General features: G+C 40.5%; 1 protein-coding gene across 5 annotated transcripts in view; it reads right to left on the bottom strand.

Annotated features, from left to right (window-relative positions):
- The window catches only part of LOC122669561 (mitochondrial proton/calcium exchanger protein-like), a 77,279-nt gene that overhangs the window by 22,417 nt on the left and 28,697 nt on the right, over positions 1-26,165 (bottom strand). For all 5 annotated transcript variants that reach the window (XM_043866350.1, XM_043866346.1, XM_043866347.1 and 2 more), the window contains exons 7-11: positions 12,203-12,329; positions 8,568-8,632; positions 8,309-8,480; positions 4,368-4,559; positions 4,210-4,257 (exon numbers count right to left, since the gene is read on the bottom strand). In XM_043866350.1, coding sequence (XP_043722285.1) covers positions 4,210-4,257; positions 4,368-4,559; positions 8,309-8,480; positions 8,568-8,632; positions 12,203-12,329 — 604 coding nt within the window. The remainder of the gene's footprint in view (positions 1-4,209; positions 4,258-4,367; positions 4,560-8,308; positions 8,481-8,567; positions 8,633-12,202; positions 12,330-26,165) is intronic.

Raw genomic sequence — 26,165 nt, 5'->3', positions numbered from 1 at the left:
TGCCCTAAGGAAAGGAGTCAGAACTTGTACCAAACACCCTATTTCTAACATTGTCTCCTATGAATCTTTAACTCCCTCCTACCGTTCCTTTGTTTCTTCGTTGTCTTTTGTGTCTATTCCACAGGGTTGGAAGGAGGCTATTGCTGAACCAAAATGGAAGAATGCTATGGTAAATGAAATGCAGGCCTTAAAGAAAAATGATACTTGGGAGCTTATACCTTCTCCTGATGGAAAGAAACTAGTTAGATGCAAATGGATGTTCTCAGTAAAACAAAATGCAGATGGGACCATTGCTCGTTATAAGGCCAGATTAGTTGCCAAAGGATTCAAGTTCACACTAACCTATGGCATTGATTACCTGGAGACCTCTGTTCCAGATGCAAAAACTGAATTGTATTTGAGCTTTGTTATCCTACGCTGCAAATCTTGGATGGAATCTCCAACAGCTGGATGTAAAGAATGCCTTCTTGAATGGCAATCTTGAGGAGGAGGTCTACATGGATATCCCTCCAAGTTTTGACTCACCTACTACAACTGCCAAAGTCTGTAGACCCAAAAAGTCACTCTATGGACGGAAGCAATCTCCTCGTGCATGGTTTGGTAGATTTCAAAAAGCAATGATCAAGTTTGGCTACAAGCAGAGTAATGTTGATCATACCTTATTTGTCAAACACAAGGATGGGAAAGTCACTGCGCTGATTGTATATGTGGATGACATAGTAATTACCGGAGATGACGTAGTAGAAACTTCATCCCTGAAAACTCAGTTGGCAGCTGAATTTGAAACTAAGGATCTAGGACATCTAAAGTACTTCTTAGGGATTGAAGTATCCGTGACAATGGCACAGGGGGTTTGTGAACTCATATGGTCAAAGAAACTCCTCCAAGATCTAAAAATAGCTCTTGAAGGGCCTATGAGACTCTACTATGACAACAAGGTTGCAATCAGTATAGCTCATAACCCGGATCAGCATGATAAAACAAAACATGTTGAAATTGACCATCACTTCATCAAGGAGAAGATTGAAGATGGTCAGATTTGCACTCCATTTGTTACTACTGAGAACCAACTGGCCGATGTGTTCACTAAAGGCTTAATAGTTAAAACCTTCCATCCTACTATTTCCAAGTTGGGCATCTGTGATATCTATGAACCAACTTGAGGGGGGAGCGACGAAGTGTTAAAGATTGGTTCGGTTCGATTCTCTTCTGGTTTGATTCTCTTGGTAAAGTGTATAATGTATCTAGGTACACTAGAGTGTCTAGATTCATTATGCACATGTTTAATGTGTTAATTGTGTGATTGTACAATCATACCGTATTTGTAATATTCCCAAGATTACAAACAAAGTAGCGGCCTCTGTCTCATTGACAAGATAAATCATTATCTCTTTCCACTCTTTCTCTCAACTCAACAATCTAAAAAATCAAATCGGGTGTTCTTGTGTTCTTCTGTTTTTTTTAACAAAAATTGTCAACATCTCCGGTCTTTTTTTTTTTTTTTTGTTTTTTGAAATGAATCGGACTCTGGACACACTTTTGAGCCTCATTTGAGAAAACACCAAATTGATGTTTCTCACCCTTGAGAATCGATTATATGAAAAGCGGAGAAACAATCACGCTACTTAAGTCAAACATTTAAAAAAAAAACACTAATATTTTATTTAAAACATTATTATTTTATTTAAAGTGCTATTATTTTCTTAAAAATGATACTATTTAATGAAAAAATACTATTATTTTATTTAAAAAATAAAATTTAATTAAATAAATTCTAATATTTTATTAAAAACTAATATTTTAATAAAAACGCTTACTTTTTATTAAAAACACAATTAGTTTATTAAAAAAACACTAATATTTAATTAAACTGCTAATAATTTATTAATAAATATTGATATTTTATTTTAATATTTTAATATTTTATCAAATAAAATGCAAATATTTTATTTAAAATGCACTATTATTTATTAAAAAATCACTATTATTTTACTAAAAAATACTACTGTTTTATTTAAAAATGCTATTATTTTATTAAAAACCAGCAGTATTTAATTAAATAAAATTATAATATTTATTTTTTTTAAAAAATAATATTTAATTACATAAAATGATTATATTAACATTAATGTTTTATTATAAAAACACTATTTTTTTTAAATACTAATATTTCATTAAAAATGCTGACCATTTATTAAAAAACATTATTACTTTATTATTTTTATTTTATTAAAAAAATAATATTGAATTAAATAAAATGTTAATATTTTATTAAAATAAACTAATATTTTATTACAAAAGCACTATTATTTTATTTAAAAAACATTAATTTTTATTTAGTATATCAATTGTTCTTGTAAATGTTTTATTTCAACTATATATACTTGTGTAATAACTGGTGCCATAACTTTTGGACAAATTCAAACTCATGGATGTACTATCTAAACAATTTAAATAGTTTTTAATGGTGATATTTTGCATTTTCTTTTTGCTTCAAAAAGCATAAGTATAAAAATTATGGTGTTGGTGGCATTTTACGTAATTTTTGGTAAACAATATCAAAGATTCTGTTACGTGCGACCCATACAGGTGTCTATTTATTCCTAGTTACAAAAACGTTTTTTTTTTTCCAGTGTTACCATACAGCATTTCAGGACCCATAAACACAAAAAACTGTGTCAGACACAATCAGTTTTTTAAAACAGAAATGTTGCCATACAGAGCCGTAATCGCCGGAATCCGTAGAAAAAACCCACTCAAGAAGTAACCTGGTGAAGAACTGAAGTTTGATAAACCAGTCTTATTTTTATTATATTTTATCAGTCTTTTAGGGTATGTATGGTAACCTTTCAAAAAATGGATTCTGGCATTTTTTCTGATTCTGGGGGCAAAATTGAATCAGATTATGTATGGTTTGTCCGGTCCATTTCTGTGATTCTTTGAAACGAACTGGGTGATATAATGAATTCTGGCAAGCTTTTGAGAAACACCAAAATGATGTTTCTCAATTCTACGAATTGGTTCTATGAAAAATCGGGTAGAATTTGGATGATTTAAGTTAGAGGGGCATTTTTTGGAATTTCCCTCAAAACATAACAAAACCTAAAACATTGGCTTTACCCTCTCCATCGCTCAAACGAAGAATACCGACAGCCCTCCTCTCTCCATCTTTTCTGCCTCTGTTGCTACTATTTGCTACCTTTGTTCGAACGAAGGGAAAAGCTCTGATTTATCAAAGCTTGGATCATCGGCATCTCCTTCAACTCATCTTCTACATCACAGATCTACATTTCCTTCAACTCAGGTAATTTTTCCTTTCTTCTTCTTCTTCTTCTTCATCTGTACTTCTACTACTATTTCTCTTCTCCTTCTTCTTCTTGTGATCTAGGGTTTAAAACCTTAAAGAGAATATTATGGTTCTGCTCTCCTTAATAGATAAATAAAATTTCCAAGCAAAATTTTTCATAGATGAAGTGTGGGTAATGGGACGATGATAAGGTCTTTGGGTTTAGGGTTTTTTTTTTCTCTCTAAAATTCTTTCCTTTTACGTCTTTCTCTATTGAATCACAGATTAGTATACATGGGACCATACATGTTTTTGTTTCTCTGTATAGCAGAATCAATTTTTTACCATACAACATTTGTTGGTACAGAATTACTCCAAAAATTCAGAAACAGAAAAAATCGATTCTGATCCAGAATCAATTTTTTGAATCAAAATGGTTACCATACATACCCTTAGATTCCTTTGTCAGTTACATATTTCCCACTGTTAAGTAGCTATTAAATGGGGGTATTTTGTCCTTGTTTGAATTTAGTAGGGTTATTAGTCAAAACGGTAGCTTATAAAAGCTTGTAAAAAACTGAGCATCACTACCACTCCATCGTTTTATGAAATTCAGCAGCTTTTAGCTCTTTCTTTCTTCCCCTCTGCTCTAGGACTGAGATTTTGGGTTTTCTGCATTGCTTGATTCGATTTGCAACTAAAGTTGTTTCAACTGGTTTTCCCTGCTTACTTTCTTCTTTCGTTTCCAGGACTGCATCGCAGGAGGTTAGCCAAACATGCACTAGATGTTGCAGCCATCTTATCCTCTCCCTCCCTCCCACGAGTATATAAAGATTTCATTTCTTTTCTTTTTGGTCTACGGAAATTTAGAGTAACATTACACAGGGCAGGTGTGATTATATTCTATACAAAATTCTGCATACCTCTTTATTGACAAGTCTCAGAAACTCTTCACGTTCCATACTTACTGACTACAAAATTTGGCACAAAAAACAATATCAGGTTAAATATCAAAAAGAAAAAAAAATTACAGAAACTTCATTGAGGCTTCAAAATAATTTTTTTCAGAACTGGTCCTTACAGATGCAGATGCTAGGACAGACAATGCACGGCTGAGCTCACAGAGATGCTCTTGCACCTCCGAAGCCCTTGCTTTGGCTAGTTCTTGTGCTTCTCTTGCTGTTGGACCAGTCATCTCTTTCAAAGCTACGTCCTCTCGACTAGTCCCAGATTCCTTCTTAGTTTTCTCTTCTTCCTCTTTCTCTTCTTCCTCCTATAATTGATTACGTTAGGAGCATAGTTTGAAATATGAAGCCAATAATGATTAAAAAACTAGTATAATTTTTTTTTTTTAAAATCCAGTTATATTGCATGTCTGTAAAAGCATAATGACTGAATGCTTACACACTTTAAATGCCCAAACAATTAAAGAACTACACAAGGTGTCTTAAGGTGGAATATGAGCAAGTGATTGGATTTCTAACAAAATATTAAAAGAAAAAAAAATGTTACTTAAATCTTTCCAGAAATGAATAGGAGCTTTAGTTTTTTGTGGACTTAGAATTCTACTTCTACGTAATTTTCATTATTAGCAGTACACAAAAGGTAAAAAAGAGCATCCCAGTGCATGAGGCTCCCGCTACTGCAAATCTGGGAGGGGCAAATGTATGCAACCTTACCCCCTGCTTCACAGAAGAGGCTGTTTCCAAGTTTAGAACCGGCAACCAACAGGTTGCAATGGCACAACTTCACTGTTGAGCAAAGGCTCGCCCACTATTAGCACTACACAGAAGGTCCGCATTTTAATTTTAAAGGAATATAAATTTTTTAATCATAGATTCAACATACATAACATCAAAACATTTTTGTTCAAACACTCAAAAAGAACCCCAAACAATCCACAAATAACACAAATATGAAAAGAAAAAGGTACAGTTAAAAGACAAATAGAAAAATCCAAGAAATCACTAGCATTGCAAACTCCAAAAGAAAGATGTTTGAATAAATATTTTAATAGAACATTATTTGCCAATGAAATTCACTCAGAACCCAAAACTGTCGATTTTCATTATCAGCAGTTCAGCACAACCCAAAAGCACAAAATGTCTGCATTTTAATATTAAAGGAATATAAATATTTGTATCATAGATTCAGCATACATAACATCATAACATTTTTGTTCAAACACTACAGATGTTCAAATTTCTGAGTGCAAATCAGACATGTTAAAGACCTCCCAATTATCAAACTAAATTATCATTGTAGAAATTATTAGGAAGAAACCTTGAAGATAAATCGGACAACTAGAACACATTGCTAAATTGATAAAGTTCAACTATCTAATCGTCATGCTTCTGTTTTGTCCTTCTTTATATTATACATATGCAAGTTTACTTAACCACACCAAAAAGTAAAAATCCATCTTGTACCAAATTATCAAAGAGTGTCAAAAGACAACATTCAGTAGTAACAGCATAAAAGAGAACGAGTAATGGAGGTATGCGATGACACATTTAAAGACAGTTAACTATGAAGAAGTATGATTTCTTCTAGGTACGGGGTTGTGATCCCAAGATGATCTGTCCAACTGTGCATACTAGCAATTGTCAGGATATTCACAAAAGTATCATGTTATCCGTTGCATTTGAATAGTGTTCACCATGAGTTTGGCAACAAGGGGACGGGTTTATTTTGCAAGGATAAATTGTGTGTTCAAAAAGTCCCTCAAGGATGACCATGGGTTATCCTGGGTGTTTGGTTAAGTTGCAGTTGCCTCTTTCTTTTCCCTTGGGGGGGGGGGACTGGGGAGGTTAGTTGAATATCCATGTTGTCTTCCAGTCTTGTGCTTTGCTCAGGGTCTGCTTCTGTAGTTTCTTTTTTGGCTTCTTTGCTGTTGGGTTCCTTGTGCATTGCGCTTCTATCATATTTTCCTTCTTTCTCTCCAATGAATTTCTTTTTCATTGGTGCCTAGAACCAGGCCCCAAATCCACCCCCCCCCCCCCCCCCCCAAAAAAAAAAAAACAAAAAACAAAACAGATACAGAAATACAAAGGACAAGCAAGCAAACAGAGCATCGGCCAATGAAAGCTCTCAGATCATCATTCTCCAACATAATGCCCCTAGGCTAGATTAGTTGCCAAAAGGATTCACTCAGACCTATGGCATCGATTACCAGGAGACCTTTACCTCAGTTGCAAAAATGAATTCCGTTCGAGCCATGTTGTCTTGTGCCGCAAACCAGGGAGGAATCTTCAACAACTAGATGTGAAGAATGCCTTTTTCAATGGCGATATTGAAGAGGAAGTTTACATGGACATCCCTCCTGGCTTTGACTCGTCTACTACAGCTGGCAAAGTCCGTCGACTTATACAGTCTCTCTATGGCCTAAAACAGTCTCCTCGTGCATGGTTTGGTAGGTTTCAGAAAGCAATGGTGAAGTTTGGTTACAAGCAGAGTAATGTTGATCACACCTTGTTTATCAAACACAAGGATGGAAAAGTTACAGCACTTATTGCGTACATGGATGACATAGTGATCACCGAAGTTGACGAGGGAGAAATTTCATCCCTAAAGACCCAGTTGGCTGCTGAATTTGAGACTATCTGGGACATCTCAAATACTTCTTGGGGATTGAAGTAGCCCGATCCAGCAAAGGGATCTTCATCTCTCAAAGAAAGTATGTCCTAGACCTTCTTGAAGAAATAGGGATGCTTGGGTGTAAACCTGTTGAATCTCCCATTGAAGTCAACCACCAACTGAGCAGTCTAGGTGGTGACTTTGTAGACAAAGAGAGATACCAGCGTCGTAGGAAGACTCGTTTATCTCTCCCACACTAGACCAGATATTGCCTATGCTGTGGGAATTGTTAGCCAGTTTCTTCATGATCCGAAGACTGCTCACCTTGAAGCAGTATACAAAATTCGTCGGTATTTAAAGTCAACTCCAGGGAAAGGTATCATGTTCTCAAACAATGGAAGTCTAAAGTTGGAGTCCTTTACTGAGGCTGACTGAGCTGGCTCTATTGATGACCGAAGATCCACTTCATGCTACTGTACATTCCTTGGAGGGAATTTGGTAACTTGGAGGAGTATGAAACAATCTGTGGTTTCCAGATTCAGTGCTGAGGCAGAATACAGGGCAATGGCACAAGGGGTTTGTTAACTCATTTGGTTAAAGAAACTCTTCCATGATCTGAGAATAGCACCAGAAGGACCTATGAGACTCTACAGTGATAATAAAGTTGCAATCAGCATAGCTCATAACCCTGTTCAGCATGATAGGACAAAACATGTTCAGATTGGCAGACACTTTATCAAGGAGAAGATTGAAGGTGGTCTGATATGCATTCCGTTTGTTACTACTGAGAACCAATTGGCCGATGTTTTCACTAAAGGCTTATCGGTTAAATCCTTCCAACCTATTGTTTCCAAGTTGGGCATGTGAGATATCTATGCACCAACTTGAGGGGGAGTGTTGAAGTGTACCTCGGTTCTCTTACCGGTTCGGTTCTCTTTTATGTCTTCGCATGTATTGTCCAGATTCATTGTATCTGTATACTAAATAGGGCCTATGAGTCAGCCCTAGCTAGGATACCATTTATGTAATCATCTCTTTGATTATAAATAAACAATTGCCTCTATCCATCTGAAAAGCCAATCTATTCTCTATAATACTCTCTCAACTATTAATAAGAACTGAACACAGTAAAATTACAATTAAGGATACTGACTAATGTAAACAAGACACAAACACCCACAGGTAATAACAGAATACCAAGACTGCCCCTAAGTAGCGATAAACACTTAACAGAAACCATGTCATATGTCATAGGCCCATGTTCCACCAAAATTAGGTTGCATTGAAGGTTTATCTGTCCAATCCAACCATTGGATAATGGGAAGCCAATTAGTAGAACAAGGCAAAGGAATAAAGTACCGTAGTTCAATTCATGAAACAATTATAACTTTTTAACAAAAGCTCAAAATTTTGGAAAAAGGAATTAGGGGCTCAAATGTTCTCCACCTTACAAAGTTCTTCTTGCATTTCTAGGAACTCCAGTTTTCTCCTCCTCTCTGAAACGGAATCTTCAGATGGTAAAGATATAACCTGAACAGTATCCACAACCTCTTCCGGCAAAGAGGACAATGTAGCTTGAACAACCTCTGGCTTCAGCTTTCCAGAGATGGAGAAGGCTCTACAGGTCAAAGAACCACCAAAAGCAAGGAAGGATTAAATGTGAACTAGAAGCATAAAGAGATATAACTAATGGAGCTTGAATTACCTGGAAAGAATCAGAAGAGAAGAGGGCAGAGAATGATTGAGGGACAAGTCCAACCAATCACGAAGCTGCAAAAGATAAAAACAATTTGAATGATTGATGTGAAAATATCAAGCTTTATTGAAACATAAACCAATGAAAGGTTTCCTTTTCTTTCATCCCCAACCCCCCCCCCCTAATGGTTAGCAATTTATTGATGGATATCTCATCACAAACCACAGGCGATAGAGTTCCAAACATGTACAGCAGGTCTATATACACTAACTTTTAGCGAGACACCAAATTACCAATTAGTAGCATCACTAAGCAAGAAAGAAAATGGAATCAAGCTCCCACAGAAAAACATAAAACAATGAGAACAGTAAATGCACAGAACTGAATGAAAACACAGTCAATAAGACCCCCAAAGTGAAGAAAACACAGTCATTAGCAGTTTAGGAATCAACTTCAACTGCAAAACGACCCAAAGAGAAAATCTTTCAACATTTAGGGAGCAAATGGTCCTCTCCCCAAGAGTTCATTGAACTGACAGTGAAGAATTTTGAAAACAGTCATCCATAATTTTAAGCTCAATCTTCTCTACTTAAATTCTTATGAAGATAGTCCGCCGTGTTATACATATTGTTTCCTCCCTTTCCTACAAGGTCGGCCTTTTAAAGGAAGCAGTTCCAACATGGTATTAGAGCAAGCAGGGGTCACGGTATCGAGTCCCCCTGGGAGCGGGTAGGTGTTAAATTATTTATCCACCCGTGTCCCCCTTTGGATAGTCCGCCGTGTTAGAGCTCCTGTTTGATATACATATTGTTTCCTCCCTTTCCTACAAGGTCAGCCTTTAGAGGAAGCGGTTCCAACATATATAATGCACAAGCACGGGAAGAAAGACAATATGTAGACTTCAATATGCAAGAATAACATTACATGACACTACAGGGTTCCGAATTCTGCCATCTTCACCAATTTATCCATTTCAGCAATCAAACTCCATCAACTGCACTACCCAACTCTGGTACCTTCACTACTCATCATCCCAAACCTACGCGGAGTACCTTGTTGGCCCTTTCCTCCAGTATCTTGCATAGTTCAAAATCTCGTTTTGTTTCGGACAAAATTTTGAATATTTTGAGTATTTCGGTCGAGTTGAAACGAAATGCAACAATGCAATATTTCGAAAATCTCGGAAATTTCGGTCATCTCGTTTCGGAAATTTCGGAAATCTCGGTCATTTTGGCATTTTACACCCACAAATGGCCAAGCAAAACTCATAGAAAAAATACCATATTTCGACGCAATTTCGGTATCTCGAAAATTTTGATTAGACCGAAACACCGAAACGAAACAAGATTTGAAACCTTGGTATCTCTATACCCATGGCATCCTCTCTCAGACCTTCTGTGTTCGCACACCAAAACAGAATGGTATTCCAGAGATACTGTTCAGGGGGAGCAAACTAATGAGATCAATGCTGTCACTAAACACAAGGATCTTATCACCAATCATAGAAAGGAAAAGACTACCCCTAATATACCATGTCCACCTACGCTCGCTGAGTCGGTCCCACCAACTCAAGCACCAGGTAATACATCTTCTACCTCTGATGATCGTCCTATTGCCCTAAAGAAAGAAGTCCGAACTTGTACCAAACACCCTATTTCTAACTTTGTCTCCTATGAATCTTTATCTCCCTCCTACCGTTCCTTTGTTTCTTCGTTGTCTTCTATGTCTATTCCATAGGGTTGGAAGGAGGCTATTGCTGACCCAAAAATGGAAGAATGCTATGGTAGAAGAAATGTAGGCCTTGAAGAAGAATGATACTTGGGAGCTTGTACCTTCTCCTAATGGGAAGAAACCAGTTGGATGCAAATGGGACCATTGCTCGCTATAAGGCCAGATTAGTTGCCAAAGGATTCAAGTTCACATTGACCTATGGCATCGATTACCAGGAGACCTTCGCTCCAGTTGCAAAAATGAACTCCATTCGAGTCTTGTTATCCTGCGCCACAAATCTTGGATGGAATCTCCAACAGCTGGATGTAAAGAATGCCTTCTTGAATGGTGATCTTGAGGAGGAGGTCTACATGGATATCCCTCCAAGTTTTGACTCACCTACTACAACTGCCAAAGTCTGTAGACTCAAAAAGTCACTCTATGGACGGAAGCAATCTCCTCGTGCATGGTTTGGTAGATTTCAAAAAGCAATGATCAAGTTTGGCTACAAGCAGAGTAATGTTGATCATACCTTATTTGTCAAACACAAGGATGGGAAAGTCATTGCTCTGATTGTATATGTGGATGACATAGTAATTACCGGAGATGACGAAGTAGAAATTTCATCCCTGACAACTCAGTTGGCAGCTGAATTTGAAACTAAGGATCTAAGACATCTAAAGTACTTTTTAGGGATTTAAGTAGCCGAGACAACTATGTGGAGGAGCAAGAAACAATCTGTAGTTTCCAGATCCAATGTTGAGGCAAAATACAGGACAATGGCACAAGGGTTTGTGAACTCATGTGGTTAAAGAAACTCCTCCAAGATCTAAAATTAGCTCCTGAAGGGCCTATGAGACTCTACTGTGACAACAAGGCTGCAATCAGTATAGGTCATAACCCTATTCAGCATGATAGAACAAAACATGTTGAAATTGACCATCACTTCATCAAGGAGAAGATTGAAGATGGTCTGATTTGCACTCCATTTGTTACTACTGAGAACCAACTGGCCGATGTGTTCACTAAAGGCTAAACAGTTAAAACCTTCCATCCTATTGTTTCCAAGTTGGGCATCCATGATACCTATGCACCAACTTGAGACGGAGCGTCAAAGTGTTGAAGATTGGTTCGGTTTGATTCTCTTTTGGTTTGGTAATCTTGGTAAAGTGTGTAATGTAACTAGGTACATTAGAGTGTCTAGATTCATTATTATGCACATGTTTAATGTGTTAATTGTGTGATTGTGCAATCATACCATATTTGCAATATTCTCAAGATTATAAATAAAGTAGTCGCCTCTGTCTCATTGACAAGATAAATCATTCTCTCTTTCCTCTCTTTCTCTCAACTAAAATCTTTGCATTTTGGTTGTGGACTATTTTGGGATCCAAGTCAAGATTGGTAAAATCTAGCCAGATTTTTGTTGAGGTGCAAGTGCTTGGTTTTTGTGAAGTATATAACATCAGGGTTGCCAGGATAAAAGATAAAGTATTTTCTTGGTTGCTGTGTTGTTGATGGGTTGTGGTGTTCAGCAATCAGTGTGTGGCATTTTCTCAAGGTGCTGAGCAAGTCACATCATCAATTTTTGCTTTAGTTTGCATTGTAAATTCAGCACACGTGCTGACATTACCTCATAATTGTTCCTTACTTTTCTCTTCATTTTAGCAGGAGTTTAGATATGTAAATAGAATCTGAGTTCATTCTACCAGAACAGAACATAAGACCAGTACAAGACCAAGATATCACATATTAAACAACAACGTCAAGTGAAATGGCTTAAACAATCATGAAAACAGACTTCATTGCACCTGTGGCTAAACTGAGAGAGACATGGAAAGCAGCCTCTCCCGTGTGGATTTTATAAAAAGATTAATATTTAAAACAAAAAAGAAAGAGGTATACACAAGATAAAGTTCAAGTTGAGCTAAAACCTGTTGCCGCATTTCTTCAACTGAAAGTAATCCAAGTAAGCCACGCTCTCTACATGCTTGACGAAGTTCAACTTCTGAGAGTGACTCCACGCCCTCAGCTTGAATCATCTTATCATCATTCTTGATCCTAAGAAAACAAGAAACTTATTCCCTTTCTTTCTCTTTTGTTTTTTTTTAAATAGATAACCAAGAAACTTATTCTTTATGTACAGCAAGTAACAATTAACATATAAAATGTTGTCACTCTTGTCACAATTGTTTTCACACATCTTCCATTAACTGGAGTTTCAACAGATTTTAACTATTACAGGTCCAGTTCAAAATTTGGTCCCATTTTAAAATCTATGATATATGGACTTCTAATAATGTGGGCTGTATTTTTAATTGGCTAATTATAAGGAAAGCAGGAGGTCTAAAGGGGTGTAAGAAATTGATATTTAACTGTAGTGGAGTCCGTTAGATATTGTAGTTGGCTTTAGTTTAGTCATTAAAGAGACATATTTTGGTTATTTGTGTGGGGCAAAAGTTATCTAGAAGTCTTAGGCTTCAACAATTTTAAATAGTTAAGTAATTTAGAGTCCTTATTAGTTACATCAGTCTAGCTACCTAAGAGGCTAAGAGTTTTGGATTTAGAAAACCCTTTTTTTTTGGTTTTCTTATCAATATGTCCCCAACCCCCACCCATAATAATAGTTAATGGAATAGAATGCAGAATTTGGATTTGCTTGTGTAGCCAAGAAGGCTTCCTCTTTTCTCTCTCTTCTCCCCTATCCCTCGCTTTTCTCTATTCTTTTTCTTCAGTTACTATTCATGGATACTATTCATAAGTACTCTTCACAGTCCTATAACGGCACCTATCTCTTCTTTCTTCTCCCTTTCTTTTCCCAATGCAGGCTACTGAAACCAGCAAATCACCAAGCCTTTTTCAACCGTATTTTGTCAAGAAAATAGTTCAGATCTGGGCCTGTGGAGCAGCCGATCTGATATTTGATTCCTATCCAGAATCTAGGTTGGCTCGCTTCATCAACTTGCTATATAATGTAGGTCAAGTCCAAAAATTAGTCTTATTTTTAAAGTTATCTATAAAAGTTATCTAAAGTTTTGGGCTTCAAGAATTCTAATTAGTTAAGTATTTTTGAGTTCTTGTTAGTCAAGTCCAGCAGACTAAGAGTTTTAAATTTAAGAAACTTTCTTTTGTTTTCTTATAAATATGTAACCCCCCCCCCCCCTCCTCTTTCCATAATAATGGTTAATAGAAAACAAAAAAAAAAAAAATTTTGAATGTGAATTGTGTAGCCAAGAAGCCTTCCTCTTCTCTCCTCTCCCTTATCCCTCTCTTCTCTTCATTCGTATTCAGTTACCATCCAAGGCTACTGTTCACATTCCCATAACAGCCCCTATCTCTTCTCTTTTTTCTCTTCTTTCTTCTCCCTTTCTTTTCCCAATGCAGGCTACTGAAACCAGCTTATCAACAAGACTCTTTCAATCCTATTTCATCAGAAAAAAATAGTTAAGACCTGAGCCTACGGAGCAACTGATCTGATCTTTAATTCCTAATCTGGAATCTAGATTGGCCGGCTGCATTAACTTGGTATCAGAGGCTCAGAGCCTAACCCGGCCGTGAATACCTTTATTATCAAGACTCGAGTTTGTAAAGAGAAGAATGAGAATCCCATCTTGCAATCTGTGGTAGAGATGTTGTCTAAGAAAATGAAATCATCATTGAGTTTGAATTCTGAAAATGATGTTTTCATCAAATTTACAGTTTCTTCCTACTTGAATGTTATTTCCTTCTTCAAAATCTTGCAATCTGTGGTAGATATGTTGTCTAAGAAAATGAAAATCATCGTTGAATTTGAAAATGATGACGTCACCAAATTTACAGTTTCTTCCTACTTGAATGTCATGTATTTCCTTCTTCAAAACATGTCATTATAGATGGCCAATCATGGATGGAAGAACAGAGCATTGTCCTTGATCATGAAGGGAACTTGTATACGTTGCCCTCTCATCTACAACAAATTATTGTCTTAAAAGGGTTGCAGCATGATAGCTCTTTAAAGCCGGTTGACGCAACACCAACAGTGCAGCCACAAAAGGAGTTGAGAGAGGCTAAACATGATGAAAAACAAGGAGTTTGTAACCTACTCTGGTTAAAGATCCTTCTCAAAGATTTGGGTGTTACTTCTGAAGACCCCATGAGACTCTACTGTGACAACAAGGCTGCAATCAGCATTACCCATAATCCAGTTCAAGATGATCAAACTAAGCATATTGAGCTGGATTGCCATTCATCAAGGAAAAGTTTGAAGAAGGCCCGATATGCATACCTTTTTTCACTACTGAAAATCAATTGGCTGATGTTTTCACCAAGGGTTTAACTTCTAAGTCATTTCATCCTGTTGTACTCAAGTTGGGCATGCGAGATATCCAAGCAACAACTTGAGGGGGTGTGTTAACGGATCACCCAGTGACCCATGACCAGACCCATAAACATTAGAGTGTCTAGGTTCATTATGCACATGTTGATTATGTTAAGATTTATTTCTAGATTTGTAATGATCTATGATTATAAATAAAGTGGTGGCCTCTGTCTATTCGATAAGCCAAAATCATTCTTTTCTCTCGTCTTTCTAAACTGAGCCCCATCAGATTTAAACACTCAAGGTTTCAACAGAATCTGATATTTCAGATTCCAGCAGATCAGTAAAGCTGACCAAGATTATATTCAGGTCAAAAGGTAAATCCAATAAAGGAGAACAAAATACTCAATTCTCAGAGTAATCCATCGATTGGATTCTGAGATTAAGAAGCTCCCTGAAGCTGGTAGGATTCTTAAACCAGAACAGTATAACACAATTCAATCTCCGATATAAATGATTAAGAAAGACAGGGAATAACAAATATAATCAATGATGATAGCGCAGTAACTGATAATGAAATAATATTAACAGAACAAGACTGAGATCACGATGCTTGCTTGAATCAAAGAACCTGAAACTAGAGAAATAATGATCACAGAATACTTATTTGGAAACTGATTGCAGAAAAGAAAGAGGACGAGAGGAGAGAGATATAACCAATGGAGTCACCACCATTGGTTTCGGTTGGAATCACCACAGTAGAGCTGCTGAATCACCACAGAAAATAAAGGGAACAGCCATAATTTATTTACTAAATCGTGTTGCTCTTTGAGCCTTACAATCATAGTTGTCAAGGCGGTGGAGGGGTGTCTAAGTGTTGGAGTTATTAGAATAGTTGTATGCGGGAAGTTCTGTCATTATCTTATTATTTTTTTTGGGTGAATAAATATGTATTACCAAACCCCAGGAGGGGGCAGGAAAGAGGAAAGAATATTCAAGGGAGAGTGAGGGGGGGGGAGAAACAACAAACCAACCTACGCAGAGGTGGAAGAAAAAAGAGAGGACAGGTCAAGGCCCCAGTAGACGGCAATGTGCCTATTCCTATGGGTGTCCCTGACAGCACGAAGATGGGCACGGCTGAGCTTGGAAGAGACTTCAAAGGAGATGACTTTCCAAATCAGACCGAAGGATCGAGAGTTCGAAGTCCATCTCCTAAGGTTTCGCTCCATCCAAATGTGATGAATAGCAGCTCCAAAAACCAGCTTTCCAATGATGTCACAAATCGAGGACCCAGAGAAGGAATTAGCCACCCAAAGCCATTCTCTGTCGAAGTGAAGAGGTCTCCTGTTGTGGTACCAGATGGAGGAAAGGGCTTTTTTCCAAATGGTAGAGGTAAAGGGGCAGTCAAAGAAGAGGTGGGGGATGTCCTCAAGACCATTCCAGCAAAGGGAGCAGGCAGGGGAAACAGGGATGTGACGGTGAATGAGGAAGGCTTGGGTGGGAAGGCAAAGGCGAAGGGATCTCCAGGTAGTGATACTGTGGCGGGGTATGTGGCCTTTGAACCAGACTAGGTTATGCCAGGGTACAATGAGGGCGGTCGTTCGGACAAAGTTCCAGGCTGATCTGGTGCTGAAGAGGCCATTGGGGGAGGGCAACCAAAGGATTCTGTCCTCATGGGGGGGGTGGAAGGGGGGAGGGGGGAGGGGGGAGAGCAAGCCAAATCCGGGAGACAATGGAGGGATTGAGATAAGGGGGGGGGGGGACCAGGATCCAGAGGAAATGAGACAGGAGAGGGGGGCATTTTTTGGAAGACCAGAAGAGTAGATCGACCTGGGGCCAAGGACACAAAAAAGGATTCCAAAGGGGTGCCAAGGGTCGAGCCAGAGGGAGTTGGAGGAGCCACGAGCAATGGAGGAAGAGATTCCACGAAGGGCAAGGGGGCGGAGGGCAAGGATCATAGTTGTCACGGCGTCAAGGCAATCCAAGCCGGTGGAGGGGTGTCAAATCGATATATCGACATGTCGCCCGCCATGGCATTGCCATGGCGATCATGTCGACCATGTTTTATTTTTTATTTTCTCTATTTATAATGTCATTTAGTATGCTATAATATATACCCTATAACATCAAAAATCAACATGAAAGTGTACTACTATTCTACTATTCTCTGTTTTTAATGTCATTTTATCTATTTTTATTTTTTATTTTCTCTCGACTCTCTCCCTGTCTCTGTGTGTGTAATTGTGCATGTGTGGCTGTGTGCAAGGCAAGAAGAAGAAAAAATAAAACCAAGGGGACTATTGCTGTAACTGGAATAAATCCCTCCCCCCCTCTGTCTCTCGACTATCTCCCTGTCTCTGTGACTGTCCAAGCAGTTGCGAAAAAATTAAAAAAAAAACCGAGGACTATGGATGTAACTAGAATAAAAACCTCCCCCCCCTCTATCTCTCGACTATCTCCCTGTCTCTGTGACTGTACAAGTAGTTGCAAAGAAGAAAAAAGAAAAAAAAAAAAAAAACGATACTACTAGTACTGGCTGTAATCATTACCGGAGGCTGGGAGAAGAAGAACTGAAGAAGAAGAGGACTGTCTGGGAGGAGAAGAATTGAAGAACTGAACTGAAAGATCAAGTTGCCGGAGGACTGGGAGGAGGAAGAAGAATCAAATTTTTAAAAAAATTAAAAAATTACTTGCCTGGAGTCTTGGAGGTTGCCGGAGGGGTTCGAACTTCGAAGGAGTGAAGAACTCTCTCTGCCAAGAGTTGCAGGAAGCCAGGAACTAAAGCCAAAGTTGCCACTTGCCGAAGTCACGATCCTCTGTCTCACGAACTCTCTCCTCTGTCTCGACTCTCGAACTTTCTTTTGGCTTTTGCGATTTCTATTTCCCCCAAATTAGGGAATATGTTTAATGTTTTTAATTTTTATGTTAATGTGTATTGCAGGTGTAACTTTTCAAGTTACACCTCCAATACACATTAACGAAAAAGCATCTAAGCTATTAAATGGTTTTAAAAAAAAAAAATTAAGGCTAACTTTTATACATTCAAATGTACAAATATCGACCTATATGCCCATATATTGTGGTATGGCGTCCATGGCGACGCCATGGAGGCCATATCGGTTGATATTTATACATTAACCATGTCGGAGCTCGATATGTAGTTTTCTCCAGCGCCAGGATGCCATCGCCATGGCGACGCCATGACAACTATGGCAAGGATCTTTCTCCAGATCCAGGAGGCGTTAGAGGGGGTGGAGACAGTCCAGATGGAGTCGGACTTGAGAAGGTGAGAGTAGACCCAGTTAACCCAGATGGAATCATGACGGGAGGAGATTTTCCAGATCACCTTAAGAATACCAGCAGTATTGGAGTCCTTAATACGCCGGATCCCAAGGCCACCCTTAGATTTTGGAAGGCAGATTGACTTCCAGCTAACAGGATGGAGGAATCTAGAAGCGCCAGTCCCTTTCCAGAGGAAAGCACAAAAGAGGCGCTCCATCGCCTGGATGGTGGCTTTGGGTAATCCGAAGATCCCACTCCAGTAGATGTAAGAAGCTTGGAGGACAGAGCGGATGCAAACAAGGCGGCCAGCATAGGAAAGGAGTTTGCTTTTCCAGAGCTGGAGGAGCTTGCGGATGTTATCCAACATAGGAGCGCAATGGTGATTGGAGAGTCTGGCTGGAATGAGAGGAAGGCCAAGGTATTTAACTGGGAGGGAGCCAATGGAGAAACCAGTCAGGTGCAGAAGGGAGTCTCTATCCAGATCGGAAATACCAGAGAGGAAGATTTTGGATTTGAGGAGATTAATGCGAATGCCCGAGAGGGTCTCAAACAGGTGGAGGGAATCCATAATAGCAGAGATGGAGGAGTGAGAGGCCTTGGAGAAGATCATCAGATCGTCTGCAAAAGCGAGATGGGTAAGGTTGATATGATTACATTTAGGAATGGGAGAGATGAGATAGAGATCAGTCTTGGATTGGAGGCTACGGGAGAGGACTTCCAGAGCAATGGAGAAAAGGAAGGGGGAGAGGGGGCAGCCTTGGCGGATGCCCACTTTAGAATGGAAGAATCCTGCCGGAGAACCATTGACAAGAACGAAGGAGGGGGAGGAAATGCAGGCATGAATCCAGCGAACAAAGGCAGGGGGGAAGCCCATTTGAGAGAGCACTCCGCAGATGAAGTCCCAACGAAGGGAGTCAAAAGCTTTGTAAAGGTCAATTTTCATAAGGGCAGCCGGAGAGTGGGATTTGCGGTCAAAACCCCGCACAATTTCAGAACAAAGGATAATGTTATCCGCAATGTTTCGCCCTGAAATGAAGGCGGATTGGTTGGGACTGACCAGAGAGGGGATCACAACCTTGATTCTGTTGGCTAGGATTTTGGCAATGAATTTGTAGATGAGGTTGCAGAGGGAGATAGGCCTAAAGTCCGAGAGAGAAGTGGCTCCCTCTTTTTTGAGGATGAGGCAAATGAAGGTCTGATTGACCTAAGCCAGCTAACTAGGCTTGTAAAAGAAGCTGTGAATGGCTTTGAAGAGGTCTCCTTTGATGGAATCCCAGCAGCTCAGGAAGAATCCCATACTGAACCCATCTGGACCGGGAGCTTTGTTGGATTTATGGGAGTGAATTGCCTTGGAGATCTCATCATCAGAGGGAATACTAATGAGGGATTCTGCAACAAGGGGAGGGAGGAACTTGTTGATGAGATCAAGGGGGATAGGGGGGCGGAGAGGGGGGGATTTAACAAGTCAAAGAAGAAAGAGATGGAAGCAGATTTGATGTCATGGATCGAGGTAAGGGGGGAGCCATCAAAGGAGTGCAAGAGGGTGATGGAATTAGAGTTGAGTCTAGCTTTCAGAGACCTGTGAAAGTAAGCTGAATTTGAGTCTCCCAGCTCTAACCACTTGATGCGGGATTTTTGGCGCAAGAAGCTTTCCTCCAGGGAGGAGAGAGAATACAATTCCTCATAGAGGAGTTTTTCCTCAGAAGCAAGAACAGAATTGAGAGGGTCAGATTGAAGTCTGGACTGAACGGAGGAGAGGTTGGATTTGCAAGAGGAGAGCCTGGAATTGATGTTACCAAAGGTGGAGAGATTCCAGCTCTTTAGGGCAGCTTTGGTATTGCAGAGCTTCCTGGTTAGGGCAATGAGGGGGAGAGAGGGGGAGGAGACTGGGGTGCGCCAGGCCTTAAGGACGGTGGGGAGGAATAGATGGTGGGAGGTCCACATGTCGAAGAATTTGAAAGGCTTGGGGCCAAAGGAGGAATAGGGTTGGATAAGGATGTAACAGGGGCAATGATCAGAGAGACCCTGAAGGAGGAAGTTGGCAAGAGAGTGGGGGAAGGGGGAGAGCCAAGCCTCGTTAGAGAGGAAACGATCAACCTTGCAGGCGATGCGATCAGAGCCAACGCAACGGTTGTTCCAATTAAGGGGGGAACCAATCCAGCGAAGGTCTTCAATGCCTAGATCTTCTAAGCACTCGTTAAAAGCAAGGACGGATGATGAGTTAATAGGTCTGCCACCCAATTTCTCATCTTGGGATCGCACCACATTGAAGTCACCGCCCAAACCCCAAGGAATGGAGTCCATGGAGGTTTTGAGGAGGGTGAGACGCCAAAGAGAAGTACGGTCAGCAGCATGGTTGCAAGCATAGACAACCGACAAAAAAAAAGTTGAATAGGAGTTGGGAATGGAAAGGCTGAGATGGAGGAACTGGGAAGAGGAATGGGAAAGAGAGATGTTGATTTTGGACAGGTCCCAGAGGAACCAAATCCGACAGAGAGGGGAGTGATTGTAATTAAAGAGAAGGGACCAGGAGGGGGCAATAGAGGCAGCAATGCGGGAGGCATTATCTTGCAGAACTTGGGTTTCAAGAAGGGCACAAAAAGATGAATGGGTGGATTTGATGAGGGATCTAATGTCCAGATGTTTGGCCAGGGAGTTGAGACCCCTGACATTCCAAATGAAGCCTACAGACATGACCACTAGAAAGGGAATAGCAGTGTGAGCACCTGAGGGGTGGTAGCGACGACGAAAGAAGACAATAGCCGGGTTGCGGACTAGAGGCCTGCGGGGGGAGGGAAGTGCAGTGAAACCGGGGGGCGATTCAGAAAGAGGGGGGTCAAGGGGGAAAGTCCGAGAGGGAAGGGGAGGAGATGGATCTGGTGAGGGATTGGGAAGGGGGGTTGGAGAATAGTTTGTGGTAGAGATGGGCTGGGGGTTGAATGATGGGCAGGTTATAGGTGAAGTAGGACTGGGCTTAGGCTGGGGGGGAGAGGGTTAAGAGGGGCTGGGTAGAGGTGGGCTGGGTTGAGAGGGGGGCAGTGGTTAAGAGGGGCTGGGAAGAGGTGGGTTGGGTTAAGAGGGGGGTAGTAGGTTGGGCCAGGCTGCTGGGCCTGAGATGGAGAGAGGAATGGGCTGGGACCTGGGCTAGGACGGGGGAAAGGAATGGACCACAAGGTTAGGCCTGGGGATAAAAGCGGGGTCATGGGCTTGGGGGGAGGGCCCATTAGGTCTAGGATTGGGTTTGAGAAAAAGCCGTTGTCATTAGGAGAGGGTGACGTTAAAGGCCAGGGAGAGGTAGGGAGCAGGGGGGATAAAACAGGAAATGAAGTGGGTAAAAGGGGAAAATCAGGTTATTTAGTACACAAAGAAGGGGGCAAAAGGGGGGGGGGGAGGTCCAAAAAGGAGATGGTTGCAGACGTTGTGGTCGAAGAAGAAAAGGGGGAAGCGAGAGAATGGAAAGTGCAGGCCTTCGTCAGGGTCTCGACAAGAACACCTGCAGAAGGATCAAGCTCGTCAGGGGAACTGCTAGGCGACCCAGAGGGGGTAGGTGAGAAACCAGTTTCTCTTCCAAGCTCAGGGGTATCAGTGGACAGTTGCAGGGATGTCAACGGAGCCATGTCAGGAGATGCTCCAATAACGAAGTTCTCTTCCGCCAGTTCTTCGGTTAAGGCGACCTGCTCAGGTATCGAGGAGACTGACGTCTGCAAAGGATTCGTAGCTAGGGCCTGAGAGGCCTCGGTAACAGGGACAAGCACCGTTGTAGAGCAAGCAGTAGAACCGTCAACAATGACTGCGGTGGTGTCTTGGTGTCGATGGCTGAGGCGGCGACGTCGGCGATGAAGTCTCTTGAGTTTTCGACCACGGTTCTCAGATCTTGCAAGACCAGCAGTAGTCGAGGCAGAGATGACGGGATCTTCAGAGGGAAGATTAGAAGTAGGCATCTCTGATGAAGTCGAAGCAAGGAGTTGAACTGCAAGGGAAGACGACTGCGTTGCTGCTATACCGAGTGTTGTCGTGGCAAGGGACAACGAGGCTGGGCATGCAATGGTGGAGTAACCAAAAATTTTGCATTGCTGGCAGTAGGGGGGATCCATTCGTATCTCACAGGCTGCTCGAACCAGAATCCGCCCTCTTCCTTGATGGAGATGGACGATGGAGGAGGAGAATCGGCAGAAATGTCCACGCAGAGCCTGGCGAAAGAAAGACGGTTCAGCTTGAGGGTGCGTAGGTCTATCCGAAGCGGAATACCTATAACAGAGGCTATACGGCTAAGGCTCTCTTGGGTCCAGTATTGCAGAGGAAGACCTAGACGATTAATCCACAAGGGAATGGTGTTGAGGTCGATCTTGTGGAGAAGGATATGGGGCTGCCATTGATGAAGGAAGATAAGTTTGGCGCCTACCATCCAAGGGGCTCCATCCAGAGCTCGAGACTTAGCTTCATCGGAGAAGAACTTGAAGAAGAACACACCTGAGTCAAGGAGGTGGACTTCAAGCAATCCGGCTACTTTCCATTGCTTAGTAAGAGAGGCTTTGACGATGTTGAAGGAGCGACGGGCACCCAAGAAGTGTCCAACCAGACAGGGCTAAGTTGTATTTTTGTTATTTCTTCTTTATTTCTATTTACCTCCCTAGGGAGGTCTATGTAATTCTTAGAAGTGATTAATGAAGTGAATATGTGTGTTGAGAATCACTCAACACACATAATCGGTTATTCTTTCAATCTCTCTTCTTCTTCTTCTTCCTCTCTTCTCTTCTCCTCTTCTTCTCCTTCTTTGTTGCTGTAAATTACTTCTCCCTTACTAGAATCGGTCCTCTTTTAAGTTCAAACTTGGTATCAGAGCCAGCTTCTCTGCTTTGAGAGTCCGCTACTCAGTTTTAACTTTCACCTCTCTTTGGAACCCTAAAAGGAGAGGCTGTACAATGTGAAGTAATACATCTCTTAGAGTTCCATTCTTGAACCAACATATGAAGTTTAAAGCTGCAGATGCTGCTGCAGAAGTTTAAAGCCCTAAACTTTGCTCCTCAAGTTACCGCCAGCACCTCCACATTTCTCTTGGTTTCTTTCTCCTCCCTCAACCATTTGGGATGAGCTTTGCGGCATTTGGATCGCCTAGGGGTATCATTTCATACCCCCTAGCACTCAGTTGAAGCAGGTTGCAGTTTTGAGGAACATAGCTCGATTTTCTGCTGCTCCAACAGTACCGTCTGCTCTGTTTCTGCTGCTTGTTTGCTCTCTTCGTTGCTGGCAGCCAACACACTGGATGGTTATGAGCATGGTACAAGATTTCGCGAAATATCGCCGATATATCGGTATATTTCGGAAATCTCGAGCCATCCGAGACAAAATGCCCAGGCGAAATGGAAAAAGTACATATTTCGGCAAGATTTCGAGATATTTCGGGATATTTCGGTCATGTACCGAAATATCGCCGAAATTTGCTACAATCACTTAAACCCTCACGTGACTTAGCTTTTAAATACAAAATCTCGTAAGTCTCGGTCGAAATTTCGACCTAGACCTGTAGAGAGCTCTCCTTGCTTCAGTTTTTGGGTTTGTTCCACTCTTCCAAGCCTTATTCAAGCATTGTGTGGCATCATTCTCGACGGATTGTCGCCAGAAACACGTCGGAGCCTCATCCAAGCACATCCTCCAAGGATTTTTCACTATTTAAGGTAATTCTTTTTTCTCTAAAACTAATTTTTTTGAAAATAGTATGTTGAATACATGTTGGATGGTGATGATATTAATATATGTTAGACACCGGAGGCCGATCTATAACCTCACGGTGTCAAAAAAAATTTTCCATATGTATTTTATTTTTTTAATTTTCTGACTTAAAAAAATTGATTTTCCTACAACAAAAATAGTAATAAATTAGGGGAAATATAAATTGGATGGGGATCAATTAAATATATGTTAGACACCAATGGCCAATCTACGGCTTCACGGTGTTGAAAATATTTTTCTGCCCATAAATAATTATTTTTATTTTTGGAAATTAAGAAAAAAATTTAAAAAAAAAAAAAAAAAAGAAACAAATAAGGAAAAATATTAGGTTTTGGTTTGAAAAATCATGAAAAAATATGAAAGTAATTTCTACATGATTTTTAAGTGCATTAGATATATATTATGTTTAATCATTTCGGTTTTATTGTGTTAGGTCAATTTTTATATGAAAATTATTTTTAATTATGAGAAAAATATAAGGGTTAGGGGAAAATATTAAATAGCTATACAAATGTTTTAGTACTCTCAAAGTCTCAATTGAAGTACTTCTACATTAAGTTTTTAATCATTTGTTTTACTTACATTGCAGTAAACAAGTATTATTATGGCTGATCCCCCGTAGGAATGCCCCTCGAGGTGGTCGTATGGGTGGCCGTATGGCAACTCCAGTTATTGGTAGAACTCATCGTCAAAAGAAGGCAAAGCCTGGTGTTAAAGCGGTGGACACGGCAGTAGAACAACCCCTGGTTGAAAAGGAGACTTCATTACCCTTTTCACCAGAGGAGGAGACTCTTTTGGCCCGTGTGGCTTTTGATCGGCCTGGTGTATATGTTGAGATCCCCCGTCGATCAAATAGGACAAGGACCCCCTCGATGCGCCTCGCAGATCCCTCGTAGGCGTGTTTAATTATTTTTCTCGGGTAAGTGAGTGGCTTGAAGCCCTCACCAATATGGTTTAGGACTAAGTTCCCCATTTTTAAGCTTTAGCTTTCTTTGCCAGTATTCTGTCATAGGCTTGTTTGCCTCATTTTATTTATTCAATAAAATTTCTCTTTTCAAAAAAAAAGTATTATTATGGCAGATCGTGAAAGACAACGTGGGAAAGAAAAGTAGAAGGTAGGGGAAAGTAGTCAACAGAGGGAGCAGAGAGAGCAGAGGCCAGCCAGGCAGCCTAGGAGTGACATTGCATGGTTACATGGCACTTTAATTGATGGGGATAAGAGAAAATCACAATGTAACTATTGTCACATGCAGTTTTTGGGAGGTGGGTCTAGTAGACTTAAACAACATCTGACTGGAGGATCTAAAGATGTTGTAAGTTGCCATATGGTCCCTCCTCAAGTAGCTAGGGAAGTTGGTGACAGTTTGAGGGGAAAGAATAGGAGGAAGGCTGAAAAGCAGAGGGTAAGGGAACAACTTGAGGAGGTAGTGAGGAGTTCAATGGGAGGAGGAGAAGGAGAATACCATGATGATGATGGTGATGACTCTGATGATGATGATAGTGATGAACCCATCTATGTGCCTGATGATATACAAACACCACAGGAGGCTAGGGACTTTCAACGGTCTGTTTCGAGGAGTAAAGTTAGTTTTCGAGAAGATCAGCAGAGACAGAGAGTAGGGGGTAGTGGAGGAGCAGGCATATCTGGAGGTTCTAGAGTTGATGGGTTGTTGAATCCTTTTAAAAGATCATAAAGTATGAAGGCAACTCCAACACCTCTATCGGTACCAATACCACCATCAGCATCAGATCCTAAACTACATAGGAAGGAAGCAGTCAACCAAAAATCAAAGGAGCATAAAAGAATATGAAGGGGTTAATGAAAGAATCAATAGCTAAGTGGATGTTATACCATACCATCAGAGGCTGGCCCAGGGTTCAAGGGGCCCACCCCATACGAGGTAATGAATGTTTATTTACCTCAACAGAAGTCTGGGATTGATAACTACATTGGGGAGATGAGGAGTATGTGGGAGACATATGGGGACTATAATGGCAGATGGTTGGACTGGGCCTACAAGAAAGTCCATCATCAATTTTATGGTATATTGTGATGGGAGGACAATTTTCCTCAAATCTGTGGATGCATCCAAAGAGATAAAGGATGCAAAATATATTTATAGATTGTTGAAGGAAGTGGTTGAAAAAGATGTAGGAATAGATAACGTTGTCCAGATTGTAACGTATAACAGAAGCAACTTCAAGAAGGCTGGTGAGAAGACGATGAATAACAGTAAGTACCGGCTCTTCTAGACTCCTTGTGTGGCCCATTGCATTGATCTAATGCTGAAGGATATGGGGAAGTTAAAGTTGGTGAAGACTATAGTGGAAAGTGTAAGACAAGTCACCAACTTTATATTCAACCACTCCTTCGCACTAAATCTATTGAGGAAAAAATGTGGGGGTGACTTGGTGAGGCCAGGCATCACTAGATTCACCACAAACTACATTGCCCTAAAAAGCTTTGAGACAAAGAAGGTCAGGCTGAGATCTATGTTTGCTTCTCAGGAGTGGTTTGGATGGAAGGGTTCCAATATCGCAGGTGGGAGGGAAGCACAGGCAACCATGTCCTTTGAGGAATTCTGGAC

Source organism: Telopea speciosissima, chromosome 7 (assembly GCF_018873765.1).
Source record: "Telopea speciosissima isolate NSW1024214 ecotype Mountain lineage chromosome 7, Tspe_v1, whole genome shotgun sequence".
NCBI lineage: Eukaryota > Viridiplantae > Streptophyta > Magnoliopsida > Proteales > Proteaceae > Telopea > Telopea speciosissima.
Note: the sequence above shows the minus strand (reverse complement) of the source record. Positions and strands in the feature narration are given on the sequence as shown.